The 24,797-nt window shown below is 42.6% G+C and overlaps 1 protein-coding gene across 1 annotated transcript in view; it reads right to left on the bottom strand.

The window, feature by feature from the left end:
- Positions 1-22,054, bottom strand: part of LOC135536302 (sodium/calcium exchanger 3-like) — a 31,972-nt gene extending 9,918 nt beyond the window's left edge. The window contains exons 1-2 of the mRNA XM_064962658.1: positions 21,986-22,054; positions 25-124 (exon numbers count right to left, since the gene is read on the bottom strand). Of these exons, the coding sequence (XP_064818730.1) occupies positions 25-124; positions 21,986-22,054 (169 nt within the window). The remainder of the gene's footprint in view (positions 1-24; positions 125-21,985) is intronic.
- Positions 22,055-24,797: the final 2,743 nt, after the last annotated feature.

The raw sequence follows: 24,797 nt of genomic DNA on the forward strand, positions 1-24,797 counted from the left end.
TGCGGTGCAGGAGCTGGTTTTTACCTGCACTGACTGTGATGGCCTCCATGAACTGTTGTCTCCAGGAGTTGGTGCCCACCACCAGAGCCAGGTTGGTCTTCTTTATCAGCTTATCCACCGTATTCTGAGGGAAACACACAACGTAGAAAGACAGAGTTTTAAACACAAAAAAACTATGTTTTAAGTGAAAGTAGGCAAGTCTGAAGCTGAAAATTCACATGAGCAAGGCACCACAAGGCCTTCACCCATCCTGCTCTACCAAGGTGTTCCAAAACACAGCTTTGACCAACTACAGAGTATTCTGTCAGAAACACAAAAAGAGAAGACACTCAATGTCCCAAATATATTTTCTGAATATATAAAACATACAATCTACTTGCAATGAAGCCGCTCAACATCACATTAGTCATCTAACAAACTCCCATCCAGAGCGACCCACAGAAACGACCAGGGTCAACGCCCTGCTGAAGGTCACGTCTCCAGAGCGACCCACAGAACGACCAGGGTCAACGCCCTGCTGAAGGGCACGTCTCCAGAGCGCCCCACAGAAGCGACCAGGGTCAACGCCCTGCTGAAGGGCACGTCTCCAGAGCGACCCACAGAAACCACCAGGGTCAACGCCCTGCTGAAGGGCACGTCTCCAGATCTCACACAAGGTCAAAAACGGGAACCCGAACTAGCGACTTATCAGCCACAGGCCCAAGCTCCCAACCGCCAGGCCACCAGCCCTCAAGATCCCCCCCCCACAGTTTCCCAAGAGCTGCCCCTCAACCATCCAAGACCTCCCCCAAAGCCCCCCCTCCAGAAAATAAAATAATTCCCCACACCCCAAAACTCCCCCAAATGCACCAATAACCAACGAAATTAACAAAAGATAAAAACGAAGGAAAAACCAGAAAACAACAATGCAAAAGGCCCTGGTTAAACCCTCCACGAACCGGATCGACGCGCCGCCCTATGGGACTCCCAATCATGGCTGGTTGTGATACAGCCTGATATCCAACCAGGGTCTGTAGTAACGCAATGCCTTAGACCGCTGTGCCACTTGGGAGCCCCCATATGAATGAGAGTGTGTGTGTATATGCATGTGTCCAAACATCTGCACGGCATCAGCCTCAGGCAAACCGGCATTAGTTGTAACAACACCGCACCCTCAGTGTCATTCAAACATACTTCTTGTTATGTTTTATTTTGACTTTATTTTTTGGCTTTTTTATTTATTTTTACTTTGACTGTCATTCTATCCCCTGCCCAGCAACTCCACTCCTACCTGTCTCCAACTCCACTCTCACCTGTCTCCAACTCCTCTCCCACCTGTCTCCAACTCCACTCCTACCTGTCTCCAACTCCACTCCCCACCTGTCTCCAACTCCACTCCCAACTGTCTCCAACTCCACTCCCACCTGTCTCCAACTCCACTCCTACCTGTCTCCAACTCCACTCCTACCTGTCTCCAACTCCACTCCCACCTGTCTCCAACTCCACTCCCACCTGTCTCCAACTCCTCTCCCACCTGTCTCCAACTCCTCTCCCACCTGTCTCCAACTCCACTCCCACCTGTCTCCAACTCCACTCCAACCTGTCTCCAACTCCGCTCCTACCTGTCTCCAACTCCACTCCTACCTGTCTCCGACTCCACTCCCACCTGTCTCCAACTCCACTCGCACCTGTCTCCAACTCCTCTCCCACCTGTCTCCAACTCCTCCCACCTGTCTCCAACTCCACTCCCACCTGTCTCCAACTCCACTCCCACCTGTCTCCAACTCCACTCCCAACTGTCTCCAACTCCACTCCCAACTGTCTCCAACTCCACTCCCACCTGTCTCCAACTACACTCCCACCTGTCTCCAACTACACTCCCAACTGTCTCATATTCCACATCCCAACCCTCAGCTTCCTTCAGCCCAACCCATCTATTTCCTATTCCACATCCCAACCCTCAGCTTCCCTCAGCCCATCCCATCATTCTCCAACTCCACATTCCAACCCTCAGCTTCCCTCAGCCCATCCCATCATTCTCCAATTCCACATCCCAACCCTCAGCTTCCCTCAGCCCATCCCATCTATCTCCTAATCCACATCCCAACCCTCAGCACATCCCATCTATCTCCAGTTCCACATCCCAACTCTCAGATTAAGCCTCCGCCATCTCACTAGGTCAGGATATTAAACCTCCTCCATGTATATCTCACTCGGTCAGGATATTAAACCTCCATGTATATCTCACTAGGTCAGGATATTAAACCTCCTCCATGTATATCTCACTAGGTCAGGGTATTAAACCTCCATGTATATCACACCAGGTAAGGATATTAAACCTCCTCCATGTATATCTCACTAGGTCAGGGTATTAAACCTCCTCCATGTATATCTCACTAGGTCAGGGTATTAAACCTCCTCCATGTATATCTCACTAGGTCAGGATATTAAACCTCCATGTATATCTCACTAGGTCAGGGTATTAAACCTCCTCCATGTATATCTCACTAGGTCAGGATATTAAACCTCCTCCATGTATATCTCACTAGGTCAGGGTATTAAACATCCATGTATATCTCACTAGGACAGGATATTAAAGCTCCTCCATGTATATCTCACTAGGTCAGGGTATTAAACCTCCTCCATGTATATCTCACTAGGTCAGGGTATTAAACCTCCTCCATGTATATCTCACTAGGTCCGGATATTAAACCTTCTCCATGTATATCTCACTTGGTCAGAATATTAAACCTCCTCCATGTATATCTCACTCGGTCAGGATATTAAACCTCCTCCATGTATATCTCACTTGGTCAGGGTATTAAACCTCCTCCATGTATATCTCACTAGGTCAGGGTATTAAACATCCATGTATATCTCACTAGGTCAGGATATTAAACCTCCTCCATGTATATCTCACTAGGTCAGGGTATTAAACCTCCTCCATGTATATCTTACTAGGTCAGGATATTAAACCTCCTCCATGTATATCTCACTAGGTCAGGGTATTAAACCTCCTCCATGTATATCTCACTAGGTCAGGATATTAAACCTCCTCCATGTATATCTCACTAGGTCAGGATATTAAACCTCCATGTATATCTCACTAGGTCAGGATATTAAACCTCCATGTATATCTCACTAGGTCAGGTTATTAAACCTCCTCCATGTATACCTCACTTGGTCAGGATATTAAACCTCCTCCATGTATATCTCACTAGGTCAGGATATTAAACCTCCTCCATGTATATCTCACTAGGTCAGGATATTAAACCTCCTCCATGTATATCTCACTAGGTCAGGATATTAAACCTCCTCCATGTATATCTCACTAGGTCAGGGTATTAAACCTCCATGTATATCTCACTAGGTCAGGGTATTAAACCTCCTCCATGTATATCTCACTAGGTCAGGATATTAAACCTCCTCCATGTATATCTCACTAGGTCAGGGTATTAAACCTCCTCCATGTATATCTCACTAGGTCAGGATATTAAACCTCCTCCATGTATATCTCACTAGGTCAGGATATTAAACCTCCTCCATGTATATCTCACTAGGTCAGGATATTAAACCTCCATGTATATCTCACTAGGTCAGGATATTAAACCTCCTCCATGTATATCTAACTAGGTCAGGATATTAAACCTCCATGTATATCTCACTAGGGCAGGATATTAAACCTCCTCCATGTATATCTAACTAGGTCAGGATATTAAACCTCCTCCATGTATATCTCACTAGGTCAGGATATTAAACCTCCTCCATGTATATCTCACTTGTTCAGGGTATTAAACCTCCTCCATGTATATCTCACTTGGTCAGGATATTAAACCTCCTCCATGTATATCTCACTAGGTCAGGATATTAAACCTCCTCCATGTATATCTCACTAGATCAGGATATTAAACCTCCTCCATGTATATCTCACTAGGTCAGGATATTAAACCTCCATGTATATCTCACTCGGGCAGGATATTAAACCTCCTCCATGTATATCTCACTAGGTCAGGATATTAAACCTCCATGTATATCTCACTAGGTCAGGATATTAAACCTCCTCCATGTATATCTCACTAGGTCAGGGTATTAAACCTCCTCCATTTATATCACACTAGGTCAGGGTATTAAACCTCCTCCATTTATATCACACTAGGTCAGGATATTAAACCTCCTCCATGTATATCTCACTAGGTCAGGATATTAAACCTCCTCCATGTATATCTCACTAGGTCAGGGTATTAAACCTCCATGTATATCTCACTAGGTCAGGGTATTAAACCTCCTCCATGTATATCTCACTAGGTCAGGATATTAAACCTCCTCCATGTATATCTCACTAGGTCAGGTTATTAAACCTCCATGTATATCTCACTAGGTCAGGATATTAAACCTCCATGTATATCTCACTAGGTCAGGATATTAAACCTCCTCCATGTATATCTCACTAGATCAGGATATTAAACCTCCTCCATGTATATCTCACTAGGTCAGGGTATTAAACCTCCTCCATGTATATCTCACTAGGTCAGGGTATTAAACCTCCTCCATGTATATCTCACTAGGTCAGGATATTAAACCTCCTCCATGTATATCTCACTAGGTCAGGATATTAAACCTTCTTGTATATCTCACTAGATCAGGATATTAAACCTCCTCCATGTATATCTCACTAGATCAGGGTATTAAACCTCCTCCATGTATATCTCACAAGGTCAGGATATTAAACCTCCTCCATGTATATCTAACTAGGTCAGGATATTAAACCTCCTCCATGTATATCTCACTAGGTCAGGATATTAAACCTCCTCCATGTATATATCACTAGGTCAGGATATTAAACCTCCTCCATGTATATCTCACTAGGTCAGGGTATTAAACCTCCATGTATATCACACCAGGTAAGGATATTAAACCTCCTCCATGTATATCTCACTAGATCAGGATATTAATCCTCCTCCATGTATATCTCACTAGGTCAGGATATTAAACCTCCTCCATTTATATCTCACTAGGTCAGGATATTAAACCTCCATGTATATCTCACTAGGTCAGGGTATTAAACCTCCTCCATGTATATCTCACTAGGTCAGGATATTAAACCTCCTCCATGTATATCTCACTAGGTCAGGATATTAAACCTCCATGTATATCTCACTAGGTCAGGGTATTAAACCTCCTTCATGTATATCTCACTAGGTCAGGATATTAAACCTCCTCCATGTATATCTCACTAGATCAGGATATTAAACCTCCTCCATGTATATCTCACTAGGTCAGGGTATTAAACCTCCTCCATGTATACCTCACTTGGTCAGGATATTAAACCTCCTCCATGTATATCTCACTAGGTCAGGATATTAAACCTCCTCCATGTATATCTCACTAGGTCACGATATTAAACCTCCTCCATGTATATCTCACTAGGTCAGGATATTAAACCTCCTCCATGTATATCTCACTAGGTCAGGATATTAAACCTTCTTGTATATCTCACTAGGTCAGGATATTAAACCTCCTCCATGTATATCTCACTAGGTCAGGGTATTAAACCTCCAAACCTCCAGGATATTAAACCTCCTCCATGTATATCTCACTAGATCAGGATATTAAACCTCCTCCATGTATATCTCACTAGATCAGGATATTAAACCTCCTCCATGTATATCTCACTAGGTCAGGATATTAAACCTCCTCCATGTATATCTCACTAGGTCAGGGTATTAAACCTCCTCCATGTATACCTCACTTGGTCAGGATATTAAACCTCCTCCATGTATATCTCACTAGGTCAGGATATTAAACCTCCTCCATGTATATCTCACTAGGTCAGGATATTAAACCTCCTCCATGTATATCTCACTAGGTCAGGATATTAAACCTCCTCCATGTATATCTCACTAGGTCAGGGTATTAAACCTCCATGTATATCTCACTAGGTCAGGGTATTAAACCTCCTCCATGTATATCTCACTAGGTCAGGATATTAAACCTCCTCCATGTATATCTCACTAGGTCAGGGTATTAAACCTCCTCCATGTATATCTCACTAGGTCAGGATATTAAACCTCCTCCATGTATATCTCACTAGGTCAGGATATTAAACCTCCTCCATGTATATCTCACTAGGTCAGGATATTAAACCTCCATGTATATCTCACTAGGTCAGGATATTAAACCTCCTCCATGTATATCTAACTAGGTCAGGATATTAAACCTCCATGTATATCTCACTTGGTCAGGATATTAAACCTCCTCCATGTATATCTCACTAGGTCAGGATATTAAACCTCCTCCATGTATATCTCACTAGGTCAGGATATTAAACCTTCTTGTATATCTCACTAGGTCAGGGTATTAAACCTCCTCCATGTATATCTCACTAGGTCAGGATATTAAACCTCCTCCATGTATATCTCACTAGATCAGGATATTAAACCTCCTCCATGTATATCTCACTAGGTCAGGATATTAAACCTCCTCCATGTATATCTCACTAGGTCAGGATATTAAACCTCCTCCATGTATATCTCACTAGATCAGGATATTAAACCTCCTCCATGTATATCTCACTAGGTCAGGATATTAAACCTCCATGTATATCTCACTCGGACAGGATATTAAACCTCCTCCATGTATATCTCACTAGGTCAGGATATTAAACCTCCATGTATATCTCACTAGGTCAGGATATTAAACCTCCTCCATGTATATCTCACTAGGTCAGGGTATTAAACCTCCTCCATTTATATCACACTAGGTCAGGGTATTAAACCTCCTCCATTTATATCACACTAGGTCAGGATATTAAACCTCCTCCATGTATATCTCACTAGGTCAGGATATTAAACCTCCTCCATGTATATCTCACTAGGTCAGGGTATTAAACCTCCATGTATATCTCACTAGGTCAGGGTATTAAACCTCCTCCATGTATATCTCACTAGGTCAGGATATTAAACCTCCTCCATGTATATCTCACTAGGTCAGGGTATTAAACCTCCATGTATATCTCACTAGGTCAGGATATTAAACCTCCATGTATATCTCACTAGGTCAGGATATTAAACCTCCTCCATGTATATCTCACTAGGTCAGGATATTAAACCTCCTCCATGTATATCTCACTAGGTCAGGGTATTAAACCTCCTCCATGTATATCTCACTAGGTCAGGGTATTAAACCTCCTCCATGTATATCTCACTAGGTCAGGATATTAAACCTCCTCCATGTATATCTCACTAGGTCAGGATATTAAACCTTCTTGTATAAATCACTAGATCAGGATATTAAACCTCCTCCATGTATATCTCACTAGGTCAGGGTATTAAACCTCCTCCATGTATATCTCACTAGGTCCGGATATTAAACCTCCTCCATGTATATCTCACTAGGTCAGGGTATTAAACCTCCTCCATGTATATCTCACTAGGTCAGGGTATTAAACCTCCTCCATGTATATCTCACTAGGTCAGGATATTAAACCTCCATGTATATCTCACTAGGTCAGGATATTAAACCTCCTCCATGTATATCTAACTAGGTCAGGATATTAAACCTCCTCCATGTATATATCACTAGGTCAGGATATTAAACCTCCTCCATGTATATCTCACTAGGTCAGGATATTAAACCTCCTCCATGTATATCTCACTAGGTCAGGATATTAAACCTCCTCCATGTATATCTCACTAGGTCACGATATTAAACCTCCTCCATGTATATCTCACTAGGTCAGGATATTAAACCTCCATGTATATCTCACTAGGTCAGGGTATTAAACCTCCTCCATGTATATCTCACTAGGTCAGGATATTAAACCTCCTCCATGTATATCTCACTAGGTCAGGATATTAAACCTCCATGTATATCTCACTAGGTCAGGGTATTAAACCTCCTTCATGTATATCTCACTAGGTCAGGATATTAAACCTCCTCCATGTATATCTCACTAGATCAGGATATTAAACCTCCTCCATGTATATCTCACTAGGTCAGGGTATTAAACCTCCTCCATGTATACCTCACTTGGTCAGGATATTAAACCTCCTCCATGTATATCTCACTAGGTCAGGATATTAAACCTCCTCCATGTATATCTCACTAGGTCAGGATATTAAACCTCCTCCATGTATATCTCACTAGGTCAGGATATTAAACCTCCTCCATGTATATCTCACTAGGTCAGGATATTAAACCTTCTTGTATATCTCACTAGGTCAGGATATTAAACCTCCTCCATGTATATCTCACTAGGTCAGGGTATTAAACCTCCAAACCTCCAGGATATTAAACCTCCTCCATGTATATCTCACTAGATCAGGATATTAAACCTCCTCCATGTATATCTCACTAGGTCAGGATATTAAACCTCCTCCATGTATATCTCACTAGGTCAGGATATTAAACCTCCTCCATGTATATCTCACTAGATCAGGATATTAAACCTCCTCCATGTATATCTCACTAGGTCAGGATATTAAACCTCCTCCATGTATATCTCACTAGGTCAGGGTATTAAACCTCCTCCATGTATATCTCACTAGGTCAGGGTATTAAACCTCCTCCATGTATATCTCACTAGGTCAGGATATTAAACCTCCATGTATATCTCACTAGGTCAGGGTATTAAACCTCCATGTATATCTCACTAGGTCAGGATATTAAACCTCCATGTATATCTCACTAGGTCAGGATATTAAACCTCCATGTATATCTCACTAGGTCAGGGTATTAAACCTCCATGTATATCTCACTAGGTCAGGATATTAAACCTCCATGTATATCTCACTAGGTCAGGGTATTAAACCTCCTCCATGTATATCTCACTAGGTCAGGGTATTAAACCTCCATGTATATCTCACTAGGTCAGGATATTAAACCTCCTCCATGTATATCTCACTAGGTCAGGGTATTAAACCTCCTCCATGTATATCTCACTAGGTCAGGGTATTAAACCTCCTCCATGTATATCTCACTAGGTCAGGGTATTAAACCTCCATGTATATCTCACTAGGTCAGGATATTAAACCTCCTCCATGTATATCTCACTAGGTCAGGGTATTAAACCTCCTCCATGTATATCTCACTAGGTCAGGATATTAGACCTCCTCCATGTATATCTCACTAGGTCAGGATATTAAACCTCCTCCATGTATATCTCACTAGGTCAGGATATTAAACCTCCTCCATGTATATCTCACTAGGTCAGGGTATTAAACCTCCTCCATGTATATCTCACTAGGTCAGGATATTAAACCTCCTCCATGTATATCTCACTAGGTCAGGGTATTAAACCTCCATGTATATCTCACTAGGTCAGGATATTAAACCTCCTCCATGTATATCTCACTAGGTCAGGGTATTAAACCTCCTCCATGTATATCTCACTAGGTCAGGGTATTAAACCTCCGTGTATATCTCACTAGGTCAGGATATTAAACCTCCTCCATGTATATCTCACTAGGTCAGGGTATTAAACCTCCTCCATGTATATCTCACTAGGTCAGGGTATTAAACCTCCTCCATGTATATCTCACTAGGTCAGGATATTAAACCTCCTCCATGTATATCTCACTAGGTCAGGATATTAATCCTCCTCCATGTATATCTCACTAGGTCAGGGTATTAAACCTCCATGTATATCTCACTAGGTCAGGATATTAAACCTCCTCCATGTATATCTCACTAGGTCAGGGTATTAAACATCCATGTATATCTCACTAGGTCAGGGTATTAAACCTCCTCCATGTATATCTCACTAGGTCAGGATATTAAACCTCCTCCATGTATATCTCACTAGGTCAGGATATTAAACCTCCTCCATGTATATCTCACTAGGTCAGGGTATTAAACCTCCATGTAAAATCATCCATCTACCTTGAGGATCTGTTGGGACTATATACACATTTGGATTTGGATCAAAATGACTGTTAATTAAAACCATCAACCCTTTTGAATTTCTTTGCCCCCACTGAAGAATATAAATATATCACCCCCTCCTCGTAACCAAAGGTTGCAAGATCGAATCCTCGAGCTGACAAGGTACAAATCTGTCGTTCTGCCCCTGAACAGGCAGTTAACCCACTGTTCCCAGGCCGTCATTGAAAATAAGAATTTGTTCTTAACTCACTTGCCTAGTTAAATAAAGGTAAAAAAAAACATTTATTTTTTTACTATTTTCTACATAGCAGATGAATAGTGAAGACATAAAGAAAATATATTCTCATTAAATCACGTAAAAAATATCACACACATCATATCTTGACTATTTTCTAAGATCTGTGGCCTTGTATCACAGGAAAACACATACAGCTGCAACCTGATTCTTTTGTTGTAAACATCAGACTAATTATGGTCAATTTAGAATAGTATCTACTTATGGTAACGGGGTGAAATATGTATCGCCAGTTAAAAAAATAGTACAAATAAAGAAAAATCCCTTGAATGAGTGTGTGTGTCCAAACTTTTAACTGGTACTGTAGATAAACATGGTAAACATGGTACATGTAGACAAAGATAAACATGTAGACAAAGATAAACATGTAGACAAAGATAAACATGAAGACAGAGAGAGAGAGAGAGGGGGCGAGAGAGAGAGGGGTCAGAGAGAGAGGGAGGGGCGAGAGAGAGAGGGGCGAGAGAGAGAGAGGGGCGAGAGAGAGAGAGAGGGAGGGAGAGAGAGAGAGGGGAGAGAGAGAGAGAGGGGAGAGAGAGAGGGGCGAGATAGAGAGAGAGGGGGCGAGAGAGAGAGGAGAGAGGGGAGAGAGAGAGAAAGGGAGAGAGAGAGAGGAGAGAGGGAGAGTGTGGGGAGAGAGGGAGGAGAGGGAGAGAGGGAGAGAGAGGGAGAGAGGGAGAGAGAGAGGGGAGAGAGGGAGAGTGAGGGAGAGAGAGGAGAGAGAGGGGTGAGAGAAGAGAGAGAGAGAGGGTGAGAGAGAGAGAGAGAGGGGTAAGAGAAGAGAGATCAAGTGTGTGTTTGTATGTATGCATCCGCATGTTTAAACGAGCCTGTAATTAATTAATTAATTAACCTGTAGCCTGTAATTAACCTGTAGCCTGTAATTAACCTGTAGCCTGTAATTGACCTGTAGCCTGTAATTAACTTGTAACCTGTAATTGTTCATATTGTTGGATTCTGGGTTAAACTTGGAACATTGAGACATGATACATCAGAAGTAATACTATAGTATCTGAGGGGTGATAGAGACTGGTTGGTATATCAGTAATACTATAGTATCTGAGGGGTGATAGAGACTGGTTGTAGTAATACTATAGTATCTGAGGGGTGATAGAGACTGGTTGGTACATCAGTAATACTATAGTATCTGAGGGGTGATAGAGACTGGTTGTAGTAATACTATAGTATCTGAGGGGTGATAGAGACTAGTTGTAGTAATACTATAGTATCTGAGAGGTGATAGAGACTGGTTGGTACATCAGTAATACTATAGTATCTGAGGGGTGATAGAGACTGGTTGTAGTAATACTATAGTATCTGAGGAGTGATAGAGACTGGTTGGTACATCAGTAATACTATAGTATCTGAGGGGTGATAGAGACTGATTGGTACATCAGTAATACTATAGTATCTGAGGGGTGATAGAGACTGGTTGGGACATCAGTAATACTATAGTATCTGAGAGGTGATAGAGACTGGTTGTAGTAATACTATAGTATCTGAGGGGGATAGAGACTGGTTGTAGTATTACTATAGTATCTGAGGAGTGATAGAGACTGGTTGGTACATCAGTAATACTATAGTATCTGAGGGGTGATAGAGACTGGTTGGTACATCAGTAATACTATAGTATCTGAGGGGGGATAGAGACTGGTTGGTACATCAGTAATACTATAGTATCTGAGGGGTGATAGAGACTGGTTGGTACATCAGTAATACTATAGTATCTGAGGGGGGATAGAGACTGGTTGTAGTAATACTATAGTATCTGAGGGGTGATAGAGACTGGTTGGTACATCAGTAATACTATAGTATCTGAGGGGGGATAGAGACTGGCTGGTATATCAGTAATACTATAGTATCTGAGGGGTGATAGAGACTGGTTGGTATATCAGTAATACTATAGTATCTGAGGGGTGATAGAGACTGGTTGTAGTAATACTATAGTATCTGAGGGGTGATAGAGACTGGTTGGTACATCAGTAATACTATAGTATCTGAGGGGGATAGAGACTGGTTGTAGTAATACTATAGTATCTGAGGGGATAGAGACTGGTTGGTACATCAGTAATACTATAGTATCTGAGGGGTGATAGAGACTGGTTGGTACATCAGTATTACTATAGTATCTGAGGGTGATAGAGACTGGTTGGAACATCAGTAATACTATAGTATCTGAGGGGTGATAGAGACTGGTTGTAGTAATACTATAGTATATGAGGGTGATAGAGACTGGTTGGTACATCAGTAATACTATAGTATCTGAGGGGGATAGAGACTGGTTGGTACATCAGTAATACTATAGTATATGAGGGGTGATAGAGACTGGTTGGTACATCAGTAATACTATAGTATCTGAGGGGGATAGAGACTGGCTGGTATATCAGTAATACTATAGTATCTGAGGGGTGATAGAGACTGGTTGGTATATCAGTAATACTATAGTATCTGAGGGGTGATAGAGACTGGTTGTAGTAATACTATAGTATCTGAGGGGTGATAGAGACTGGTTGGAACATCAGTAATACTATAGTATCTGAGGGGGATAGAGACTGGTTGTAGTAATACTATAGTATCTGAGGGGGATAGAGACTGGCTGGTATGTCAGTAATACTATAGTATCTGAGGGGTGATAGAGACTGGTTGGTACATCAGTATTACTATAGTATCTGAGGGGTGATAGAGACTGGTTGGAACATCAGTAATACTATAGTATCTGAGGGGTGATAGAGACTGGTTGTAGTAATACTATAGTATCTGGGGGATAGAGACTGGCTGGTATGTCAGTAATACTATAGTATCTGAGGGGGGATAGAGACTGGTTGGTACATCAATAATACTATAGTATCTGAGGGGTGATAGAGACTGGTTGGTACATCAATAATACTATAGTATCTGAGGGGTGATAGAGACTGGTTGGTACATCAGTAATACTATAGTATCTGAGGGGTGATAGAGACTGGTTGTAGTAATACTATAGTATATGAGGGGTGATAGAGACTGGTTGGTACATCAGAAGTAATACTATAGTATCTGAGGGGGGATAGAGACTGGTTGGTACATCAGTAATACTATAGTATATGAGGGGTGATAGAGACTGGTTGGTACATCAGTAATACTATAGTATCTGAGGGGGATAGAGACTGGTTGTAGTAATACTATAGTATCTGAGGGGGGATAGAGACTGGTTGTAGTAATACTATAGTATCTGAGGGGGATAGAGACTGGTTGGTATATCAGTAATATTATAGTATCTGAGGGGTGATAGAGACTGGTTGAAGTAATACTATAGTATCTGAGGGGGATAGAGACTGGTTGGTACATCAGTAATACTATAGTATCTGAGGGGTGATAGAGACTGGTTGGTACATCAGTAATACTATAGTATCTGAGGGGTGATAGAGACTGGTTGGTACATCAGTAATACTATAGTATCTGAGGGGTGATAGAGACTGGCTGGTATATCAGTAATACTATAGTATCTGAGGGGGATAGAGACTGGTTGTAGTAATACTATAGTATCTGAGGGGGGATAGAGACTGGTTGTAGTAATACTATAGTATCTGAGGGGGGATAGAGACTGGTTGGTATATCAGTAATACTATAGTATCTGAGGGGTGATAGAGACTGGTTGAAGTAATACTATAGTATCTGAGGGGATAGAGACTGGTTGGTACATCAGTAATACTATAGTATCTGAGGGGTGATAGAGACTGGTTGGTACATCAGTAATACTATAGTATCTGAGGGGTGATAGAGACTGGTTGGTACATCAGTAATACTATAGTATCTGAGGGGTGATAGAGACTGGTTGTAGTAATACTATAGTATCTGAGGAGTGATAGAGACTGGTTGGTACATCAGTAATACTATAGTATCTGAGGGGTGATAGAGACTGGTTGGTACATCAGTAATACTATAGTATCTGAGGGGGGATAGAGACTGGTTGTAGTAATACTATAGTATCTGGGGGGTGATAGAGACTGGTTGGTACATCAGTAATACTATAGTATCTGAGGGGTGATAGAGACTGGTTGGTACATCAGTAATACTATAGTATCTGAGGGGTGATAGAGACTGGTTGGTACATCAGTAATACTATAGTATCTGAGGGGGGATAGAGACTGGTTGTAGTAATACTATAGTATCTGAGGGGTGATAGAGACTGGTTGGTACATCAGTAATACTATAGTATCTGAGGGGTGATAGAGACTGGTTGGTACATCAGTAATACTATAGTATCTGAGGGGTGATAGAGACTGGTTGGTACATCAGTAATACTATAGTATCTGAGGGGGGATAGAGACTGGTTGTAGTAATACTATAGTATCTGAGGAGTGATAGAGACTGGTTGGTACATCAGTAATACTATAGTATCTGAGGGGTGATAGAGACTGGTTGGTACATCAGTAATACTATAGTATCTGAGGGGTGATAGAGACTGGTTGTAGTAATACTATAGTATCTGAGGGGGGATAGAGAGTGGTTGTAGTAATACTATAGTATCTGAGGAGTGATAGAGACTGGTTGGTACATCAGTAATACTATAGTATCTGAGGGGGGATAGAGACTGGTTGGTACATCAGTAATACTATAGTATCTGAGGGGTGATAGAGACTGGTTGGTACATCAGTATTACTATAGTATCTGAGGGGGGATAGAGACTGGTTGTAGTAATACTATAGTATCTGAGGGGTGATAGAGACTGGTTGGTACATCAGTATTACTATAGTATCTGAGGGGTGATAGAGACTGGTTGGTACATCAGTAATACTATAGTATCTGAGGGGTGATAGAGACTGGTTGGTACATCAGTATTACTATAGTATCTGAGGGGGATAGAGACTGGTTGGTACATCAGTAATACTATAGTATCTGAGGGGGGATAGAGACTGGTTGTAGTAATACTATAGTATCTGAGGGGTGATAGAGACTGGTTGGTACATCAGTAATACTATAGTATCTGAGGGGTGATAGAGACTGTTTGGAACATCAGTAATACTATAGTATCTGAGGGGTGATAGAGACTGGTTGGTACATCAGTATTACTATAGTATCTGAGGGGGGATAGAGACTGGTTGGTACATCAGTAATACTATAGTATCTGAGGGGGGATAGAGACTGGTTGGTATATCAGTAATACTATAGTATCTGAGGGGTGATAGAGACTGGTTGGAACATCAGTAATACTATAGTATCTGAGGGGTGATAGAGACTGGTTGGTACATCAGTAATACTATAGTATCTGAGGGGGGATAGAGACTGGTTGTAGTAATACTATAGTATCTGAGGGGGGATAGAGACTGGTTGTACATCAGTAATACTATAGTATCTGAGGGGTGATAGAGACTGGTTGAAGTAATACTATAGTATCTGAGGGGGATAGAGACTGGTTGGTACATCAGTAATACTATAGTATCTGAGGGGTGATAGAGACTGGTTGGTACATCAGTAATACTATAGTATCTGAGGGGTGATAGAGACTGGTTGGTACATCAGTAATACTATAGTATCTGAGGGGGATAGAGACTGGTTGTAGTAATACTATAGTATCTGAGGAGTGATAGAGACTGGTTGGTACATCAGTAATACTATAGTATCTGAGGGGTGATAGAGACTGGTTGGTACATCAGTAATACTATAGTATCTGAGGGGGATAGAGACTGGTTGTAGTAATACTATAGTATCTGGGGGGTGATAGAGACTGGTTGGTACATCAGTAATACTATAGTATCTGAGGGGTGATAGAGACTGGTTGGTACATCAGTAATACTATAGTATCTGAGGGGTGATAGAGACTGGTTGGTACATCAGTAATACTATAGTATCTGAGGGGGGATAGAGACTGGTTGTAGTAATACTATAGTATCTGAGGGGTGATAGAGACTGGTTGGTACATCAGTAATACTATAGTATCTGAGGGGTGATAGAGACTGGTTGGTACATCAGTAATACTATAGTATCTGAGGGGTGATAGAGACTGGTTGGTACATCAGTAATACTATAGTATCTGAGGGGGATAGAGACTGGTTGTAGTAATACTATAGTATCTGAGGAGTGATAGAGACTGGTTGGTACATCAGTAATACTATAGTATCTGAGGGGGGATAGAGACTGGTTGGTACATCAGTAATACTATAGTATCTGAGGGGTGATAGAGACTGGTTGTAGTAATACTATAGTATCTGAGGGGGGATAGAGACTGGTTGGTACATCAGTAATACTATAGTATCTGAGGGTGATAGAGACTGGTTGTAGTAATACTATAGTATCTGAGGGGGGATAGAGACTGGTTGTAGTAATACTATAGTATCTGAGGAGTGATAGAGACTGGTTGGTACATCAGTAATACTATAGTATCTGAGGGGGGATAGAGACTGGTTGGTACATCAGTAATACTATAGTATCTGAGGGGTGATAGAGACTGGTTGGTACATCAGTATTACTATAGTATCTGAGGGGGGATAGAGACTGGTTGTAGTAATACTATAGTATCTGAGGGGTGATAGAGACTGGTTGGTACATCAGTATTACTATAGTATCTGAGGGTGATAGAGACTGGTTGGTACATCACTAATACTATAGTATCTGAGGGGTGATAGAGACTGGTTGGTACATCAGTATTACTATAGTATCTGAGGGGGATAGAGACTGGTTGGAACATCAGTAATACTATAGTATCTGAGGGGTGATAGAGACTGGTTGGTACATCAGTAATACTATAGTATCTGAGGGGGATAGAGACTGGTTGTAGTAATACTATAGTATCTGAGGGGTGATAGAGACTGGTTGGTACATCAGTAATACTATAGTATCTGAGGGGGGATAGAGACTGGTTGGAACATCAGTAATACTATAGTATCTGAGGGGGGATAGAGACTGGTTGGTACATCAGTAATACTATAGTATCTGAGGGGTGATAGAGACTGGTTGGTACATCAGTAATACTATAGTATCTGAGGGGTGATAGAGACTGGTTGGAACATCAGTAATACTATAGTATCTGAGGGGTGATAGAGACTGGTTGGTACATCAGTATTACTATAGTATCTGAGGGGGGATAGAGACTGGTTGGTACATCAGTAATACTATAGTATCTGAGGGGGATAGAGACTGGTTGGTATATCAGTAATACTATAGTATCTGAGGGGTGATAGAGACTGGTTGGAACATCAGTAATACTATAGTATCTGAGGGGGATAGAGACTGGTTGTAGTAATACTATAGTATCTGAGGGGGGATAGAGACTGGTTGTACATCAGTAATACTATAGTATCTGAGGGGTGATAGAGACTGGTTGGTACATCAGAAGTAATACTATAGTATCTGAGGGGGGATAGAGACTGGCTGGTATATCAGTAATACTATAGTATCTGAGGGGGGATAGAGACTGGTTGGTACATCAGAAGTAATACTATAGTATCTGAGGGGGGATAGAGACTGGTTGGTACATCAGTAATACTATAGTATCTGAGGGATGATAGAGACTGATTGGTACATCAGTAGTACTATAGTATCTGAGGGGGGATAGAGAATGTTTGGTACATCAGTAATACTATAGTATCTGAGGGGGGATAGAGACTGGTTGTAGTAATACTATAGTATCTGAGGGGTGATAGAGACTGGTTGGTACATCAGTAATACTATAGTATCTGAGGGGTGATAGAGACTGGTTGGTACATCAGTAATACTATAGTATCTGAGGAGGGATAGAGACTGGTTGGTACATCAGTAATACTATAGTATCTGAGGGGTGATAGAGACTGGTTGGTACATCAGTAATACTATAGTATCTGAGGGGTGATAGAGACTGGTTGGTACATCAGTATTACTATAGTATCTGAGGGGGGATAGAGACTGGTTGGTACATCAGACGTTAACGGTTCTCTGCAGGAGCCAGACGGCTGTGGAATGTGTTTGTGTGGACGGGAGGAAGTCACAGGATTGCTATAGGGGATACGGGTGGAGATATTTGGATTAGGCATCGAGGAGGTTGAGGTCAGGTCATGGTTTATTACCCCATCACTTCCTCTTTTCATTTATCTTTTCATTTGGTCTTTGAGACTGATTTTAGTCCCTTTAAACTCCTCCTCCTTTAAGGTCCCTTTAAACCCCTCCTCCTTTAAGGTCCCTTTAAACTCCTCCTCCTTTAAGGTCCCTTTAAACTCCTCCTCCTTTAAGGTCCCTTTAAACTCCTCCTCCTTTAAGGTCCTTTAAACTCCTCCTCCTTTAAGGTCCCTTTAAACTCCTCATCCTTTAAGGTCCCTTTAAACTCCTCCTCCTTTAAGGTCCCTTTAAACTCCTCCTCCTTTAAGGTCCTTTAAACTCCTCCTCCTTTAAGGTCCCTTTAAACTCCTCCTCCTTTAAGGTCCCTTTAAACTCCTCCTCCTTTAAGGTCCCTTTAAACTCCTCCTCCTTTAAGGTCCCTTTAAACTCCTCCTCCTTTAAAGTCCTTTAAACTCCTCCTCCTTTAAGGTCCCTTTAAACTCCTCCTCCTTTAAGGTCCTTTAAACTCCTCCTCCTTTAAGGTCCCTTTAAACTCCTCCTCCTTTAAAGTCCCTTTAAACTCCTCCTCCTTTAAGGTCCCTTTAAACTCCTCCTCCTTTAAGGTCCTTTTGTAATGGTTTTCTTGTGGTGAAGGAGAGGCGGACCAAAATGCAGCGTGGTTTCTATTCATGGTTCTTCAATAAAGAAAAGTACACATGAATAGACGAACAAAACAATAAACGTGAGAAAACCTAAACAGCCCTATCTGGTGCAAACACAGAGACAGGAACAATCACCCACAAAACCCAACACCAAACAGGCTACCTAAATATGGTTCCCAATCAGAGACAATGACTAACGCCTGCCTCTGTTTGAGAACCATATCAGGCCAAACACAGAAACAGACAAACTGGACATGTAACATAGAATGCCCACTCAGATCACACCCTGACCAACCAAAACATAGAAACATACAAAGCAAACTATGGTCAGGGTGTGACACCTTTAAACTCCTCCTCCTTTAAGGTCCCTTTGAACTCCTCCTCCTTTAAGTCCCTTTAAACTCCTCCTCCTTTAAAGTCCCTTTAAACTCCTCCTCCTTTTAGGTCCTTTAAACTCCTCCTCCTTTATGGTCCCTTTGAACTCCTCCTCCTTTAAGGTCCCTTTAAACTCCTCCTCCTTTAAGGTCCTTTAAACTCCTCCTCCTTTAAGTCCCTTTAAACTCCTCCTCCTTTAAAGTCCCTTTAAACTCCTCCTCCTTTAAAGTCCCTTTAAACTCCTCCTCCTTTAAAGTCCCTTTAAACTCCTCCTCCTTTAAAGTCCCTTTAAACTCCTCCTCCTTTAAAGTCCCTTTAAACTCCTCCTCCTTTAAAGTCCCTTTAAACTCCTCCTCTTTTTAGGTCCTTTAAACTCCTCCTCCTTTAAGGTCCCTTTGAACTCCTCCTCCTTTAAGGTCCCTTTAAACTCCTCCTCCTTTAAGGTCCCTTTAAACTCCTCCTCCTTTAAAGTCTCTTTAAACTCCTCATCCTTTAAGGTCCTTTAAACTCCTCCTCCTTTAAGGTCCCTTTAAACTCCTCCTCCTTTAAGGTCCTTTAAACTCCTCCTCCTTTAAGGTCCCTTTAAACTCCTCCTCCTTTAAGGTCCTTTAAACTCCTCCTCCTTTAAGGTCCCTTTAAACTCCTCCTCCTTTAAGGCCCATTTCCCTGATTTTGATCAGATCCTTTTGTTATTCAAATTTTGAAGATGATCGGTCGGGGACCCTTGGTCTTGTCGCTCCGAGCTCCAAGTCTGTGCAAAGACACCTTGTTTTTACAGTCTCTAGAGGAAGTTTCAAGACGGATTGAATTCTCTGATTTCTCTCTGCTACCCCCTCCGCTCTACTACCCCCTCCACTCTGCTACTGTCTCCACTCTGCTACCATCTCCACTCTGATACCCCCACACTCTACTACCCCCTCCACTCTGCTACCCCCTCCACTCTACTATCCCCTCCACTCTGATACCCCCCCACTCTACTACCCCCTCCACTCTGGTACCCCCTCTACTCTACTACCTCCTCTACTCTACTACCCCCTCTACTCTACTACCCCCTCCACTCTACTACCCCCTCCACTCTGCTACCCCCTCCACTCTACTATCCCCTCCACTCTGATACCCCCCCACTCTACTACCCCCTCCACTCTGGTACCCCCTCTACTCTACTACCTCCTCTACTCTACTACCCCCTCTACTCTGCTACCCCCTCTACTCTGCTACCCCCTCCACTCTGCTACCCCCTCCACTCTGCTACCCCCTCTACTCTACTACCCCCTCCACTCTGCTACCCCCTCCACTCTGCTACCCCCTCCACTCTGCTACCCCCTCCACTCTGCTACCCCTCCACTCTGCTACCCCCACCACTCTGCTACCCCCACCACTCTGCTACCCCCTCCACTCTGCTACCCCCTCCACTCTGCTACCCCCACCACTCTGCTACCCCTCCACTCTGCTACCCCCTCCACTCTGCTACCCCCTCCACTCTGCTACCCCCTCCACTCTGCTACCCCTCCACTCTACTACCCCCTCCACTCTGCTACCTCCTCCACTCTACTACCCCCTCCACTCTGCTACCCCCTCTACTCTACTACCCCCTCCACTCTACTACCCCCTCCACTCTGCTACCCCCTCCACTCTGCTACCCCCTCCACTCTGCTACCCCTCCTCTGCTACCCCTCCACTCTGCTACCCCCACCACTCTGCTACCCCCACCACTCTGCTACCCCCTCCACTCTGCTACCCCCTCCACTCTGCTACCTCCTCCACTCTACTACCCCCTCTACTCTACTACCCCCTCCACTCTGCTACCTCCTCACACAACTTTTCAAGTGTTGCATGGATTCCAGCAAGAGCACTAGCCTCTACCTCAACGGTAAGTGTCAGTAGATGAATCTGTCTCTCTGTTGTTTTGTCGGCTTATTGAAGTTATTTTGTGAGATCTTTGCCGGGTCCACGATGGAGTATCTTGTTCCTCAAAAGCTGTTGATGCTCGTTGATTTCCCTCAGGATCTCCTCAGTATCCAAGTTGGCTCAGAACTGCAAGCGGTTGTTTACAAAATGTTTTAACGATGAGTCTTTCCCCCGACGACCGGAGATGAAAGCCGTTCCTTCGGTACTCAACCTTCGTGGCTATTTGCAGCTCTTTCAACTTGAGGTGGCGCACTTTTTCCCTATATAGTGCACTACTTTTGGCCAGAGCCAAAATATAAGTATTAATAATACAAACATAAGGAATAGGGTGCATTGTGGGACACACGCGCAGTCACAAACACAGTCTAATGAAGACTCAGAGGAGGTCGTTATCAGAATGAAGACATGCAGTTCACATGATTCACCACCTGGTGGCAGTGACATCAACTGAATTAAAACACACTTCAACCTAACATGATGGGGAGAGGGATTCGCTGTGTGGAGAATGTGTGTGTGGAGTGTGTGTGTGTGTGTGGAGTGTGTGTGTGGAGTGTGTGGAGTGTGTGTGTGTGTGTGTGTGTGTGTGTGGAGTGTGTGTGTGTATGTGTGGAGTGTGTGTATGTGTGGAGTGTGTATGTGTGTGTGTGTGTGTGTGTGTGTGTGTGTGTGGAGTGTGTGGAGTGTGTGTGTGTGTGTGGAGTGTGTGTGTGTATGTGTGTGTGTCTGTGGAGTGTGTGGAGTGTGTGTGTGGAGTGTGTGTGTGTGTATGTGTGGAGTGTGTGTGTGTGTGTGTGTGTGTGTGTGTGTGTGTGTGTGTGTGTGTGTGTGTGTGTGTGTGTGTGTGTGTGTGTGTGTGTGTGTGTGTGTGTGTCTATTGGAGTGACAGACTGTCCCGTACCTTGAACTCATAGGACTCCTCGATGAAAACCTCCATTTTGGAGTGTTCCCCCAGAGATGGTTTCCCCATCTCTGCAATCCGCTAGCTTCCTCTTCCTCTGACAACAACTTTGGGACATCTTTGGAGAGGAAAGGAGAGGAGAGACAGGGAGAGGAGAGGAGACAGGGGAAGGAGAGGGGAAAGGAGAGGAGACAGGGAAGGAGAGGGGAAAGGAGATGGGGAAGGGAGGGGCGGAGGGGAGGCAGGGGAGACAGGGAGAGGAGAGAGAGAGACAGAGAGAGACAGAGAGAGAAAGAGAGAGAGAGAGGGCGAGAGAGAGAGAGGGAGAGAGAGAGAGAGAGAGAGAGGGGAGAGAGAGGGCGAGAGAGAGAGGGAGAGAGAGAGAGAGAGGGAGAGAGAGAGAGAGAGAGGGAGAGAGAGAGGGCGAGAGAGGGAGAGAGAGAGAGAGAGAGAGAGAGGAGAGAGAGAGAGAGGGAGAGAGAGAGAGAGAGAGGGAGAGAGAGAGGGCGAGAGAGAGAGGGAGAAAGAGAGATTCTGGTCAATCCTGGCACCCTATTCCATACATAATACATGATCCAGATGGCACCCTATTCCATAAAAAATACATGATCCAGATGGCACCCTATTCCATACATAATACATGATCCAGATGGCACCCTATTCCATACATAATACATGATCCAGATGGCACTCTATTCCATACATAATACATGATCCAGATGGAACTCTATTCCATACATAATACATGATCCAGATGGCACCCTATTCCATACATAATACATGATCCAGATGGCACCCTATTCCATACATAATACATGATCCAGATGGCACTCTATTCCATACATAATACATGATCCAGATGGCACCCTATTCCATACATAATACATGATCCAGATGGCACCCTATTCCATACATAATACATGATCCAGATGGCACTCTATTCCATACATAATACATGATCCAGATGGCACCCTATTCCATACATAATACATGATCCAGATGGCACCCTATTCCATACATAATACATGATCCAGATGGCACTCTATTCCATACATAATACATGATCCAGATGGAACTCTATTCCATACATAATACATGATCCAGATGGCACCCTATTCCATACATAATACATGATCCAGATGGCACCCTATTCCATACATAATACATGATCCAGATGGCACTCTATTCCATACATAATACATGATCCAGATGGCACCCTATTCCATACATAATACATGATCCAGATGGCACTCTATTCCATACATAATACATGATCCAGATGGCACTCTATTCCATACATAATACATGATCCAGATGGAACTCTATTCCATACATAATACATGATCCAGATGGCACCCTATTCCATACATAATACATGATCCAGATGGCACCCTATTCCATAAAGAATACATGATCCAGATGGCACCCTATTCCATAAAGAATACATGATCCAGATGGCACCCTATTCCATACATAATACATGATCCAGATGGCACCCTATTCCATAAAGAATACATGATCCAGATGGCACTCTATTCCATACATAATACATGATCCAGATGGCACTCTATTCCATACATAATACATGATCCAGATGGAACTCTATTCCATACATAATACATGATCCAGATGGCACCCTATTCCATACATAATACATGATCCAGATGGCACCCTATTCCATAAAGAATACATGATCCAGATGGCACCCTATTCCATAAAGAATACATGATCCAGATGGCACCCTATTCCATACATAATACATGATCCAGATGGCACCCTATTCCATAAAGAATACATGATCCAGATGGCACTCTATTCCATACATAATACTTGATCCAGATGGCACTCTATTCCATACATAATACATTATCCAGATGGCACCCTATTCCATACATAATACATGATCCAGATGGCACTCTATTCCATACATAATACAAAATCCAGATGGCACCCTATTCCATACATAATACATGGTCCAGATGGCACCCTATTCCATAAAGAATACATGATCCAGATGGCACTCTATTCCATACATAATACATGATCCAGATGGCACCCTATTCCATACATAATACATGATCCAGATGGCACCCTATTCCATACATAATACATGATCCAGATGGCACTCTATTCCATACATAATACATGATCCAGATGGCACCCTATTCCATACATAATACATGATCCAGATGGCACCCTATTCCATACATAATACATGATCCAGATGGCACTCTATTCCATACATAATACATGATCCAGATGGAACTCTATTCCATACATAATACATGATCCAGATGGCACCCTATTCCATACATAATACATGATCCAGATGGCACCCTATTCCATACATAATACATGATCCAGATGGCACTCTATTCCATACATAATACATGATCCAGATGGCACCCTATTCCATACATAATACATGATCCAGATGGCACTCTATTCCATACATAATACATGATCCAGATGGCACTCTATTCCATACATAATACATGATCCAGATGGAACTCTATTCCATACATAATACATGATCCAGATGGCACCCTATTCCATACATAATACATGATCCAGATGGCACCCTATTCCATAAAGAATACATGATCCAGATGGCACCCTATTCCATAAAGAATACATGATCCAGATGGCACCCTATTCCATACATAATACATGATCCAGATGGCACCCTATTCCATAAAGAATACATGATCCAGATGGCACTCTATTCCATACATAATACATGATCCAGATGGCACTCTATTCCATACATAATACATGATCCAGATGGAACTCTATTCCATACATAATACAT

Source organism: Oncorhynchus masou, unplaced genomic scaffold, assembly GCF_036934945.1.
Source record: "Oncorhynchus masou masou isolate Uvic2021 unplaced genomic scaffold, UVic_Omas_1.1 unplaced_scaffold_593, whole genome shotgun sequence".
Lineage (NCBI taxonomy): Eukaryota > Metazoa > Chordata > Actinopteri > Salmoniformes > Salmonidae > Oncorhynchus > Oncorhynchus masou.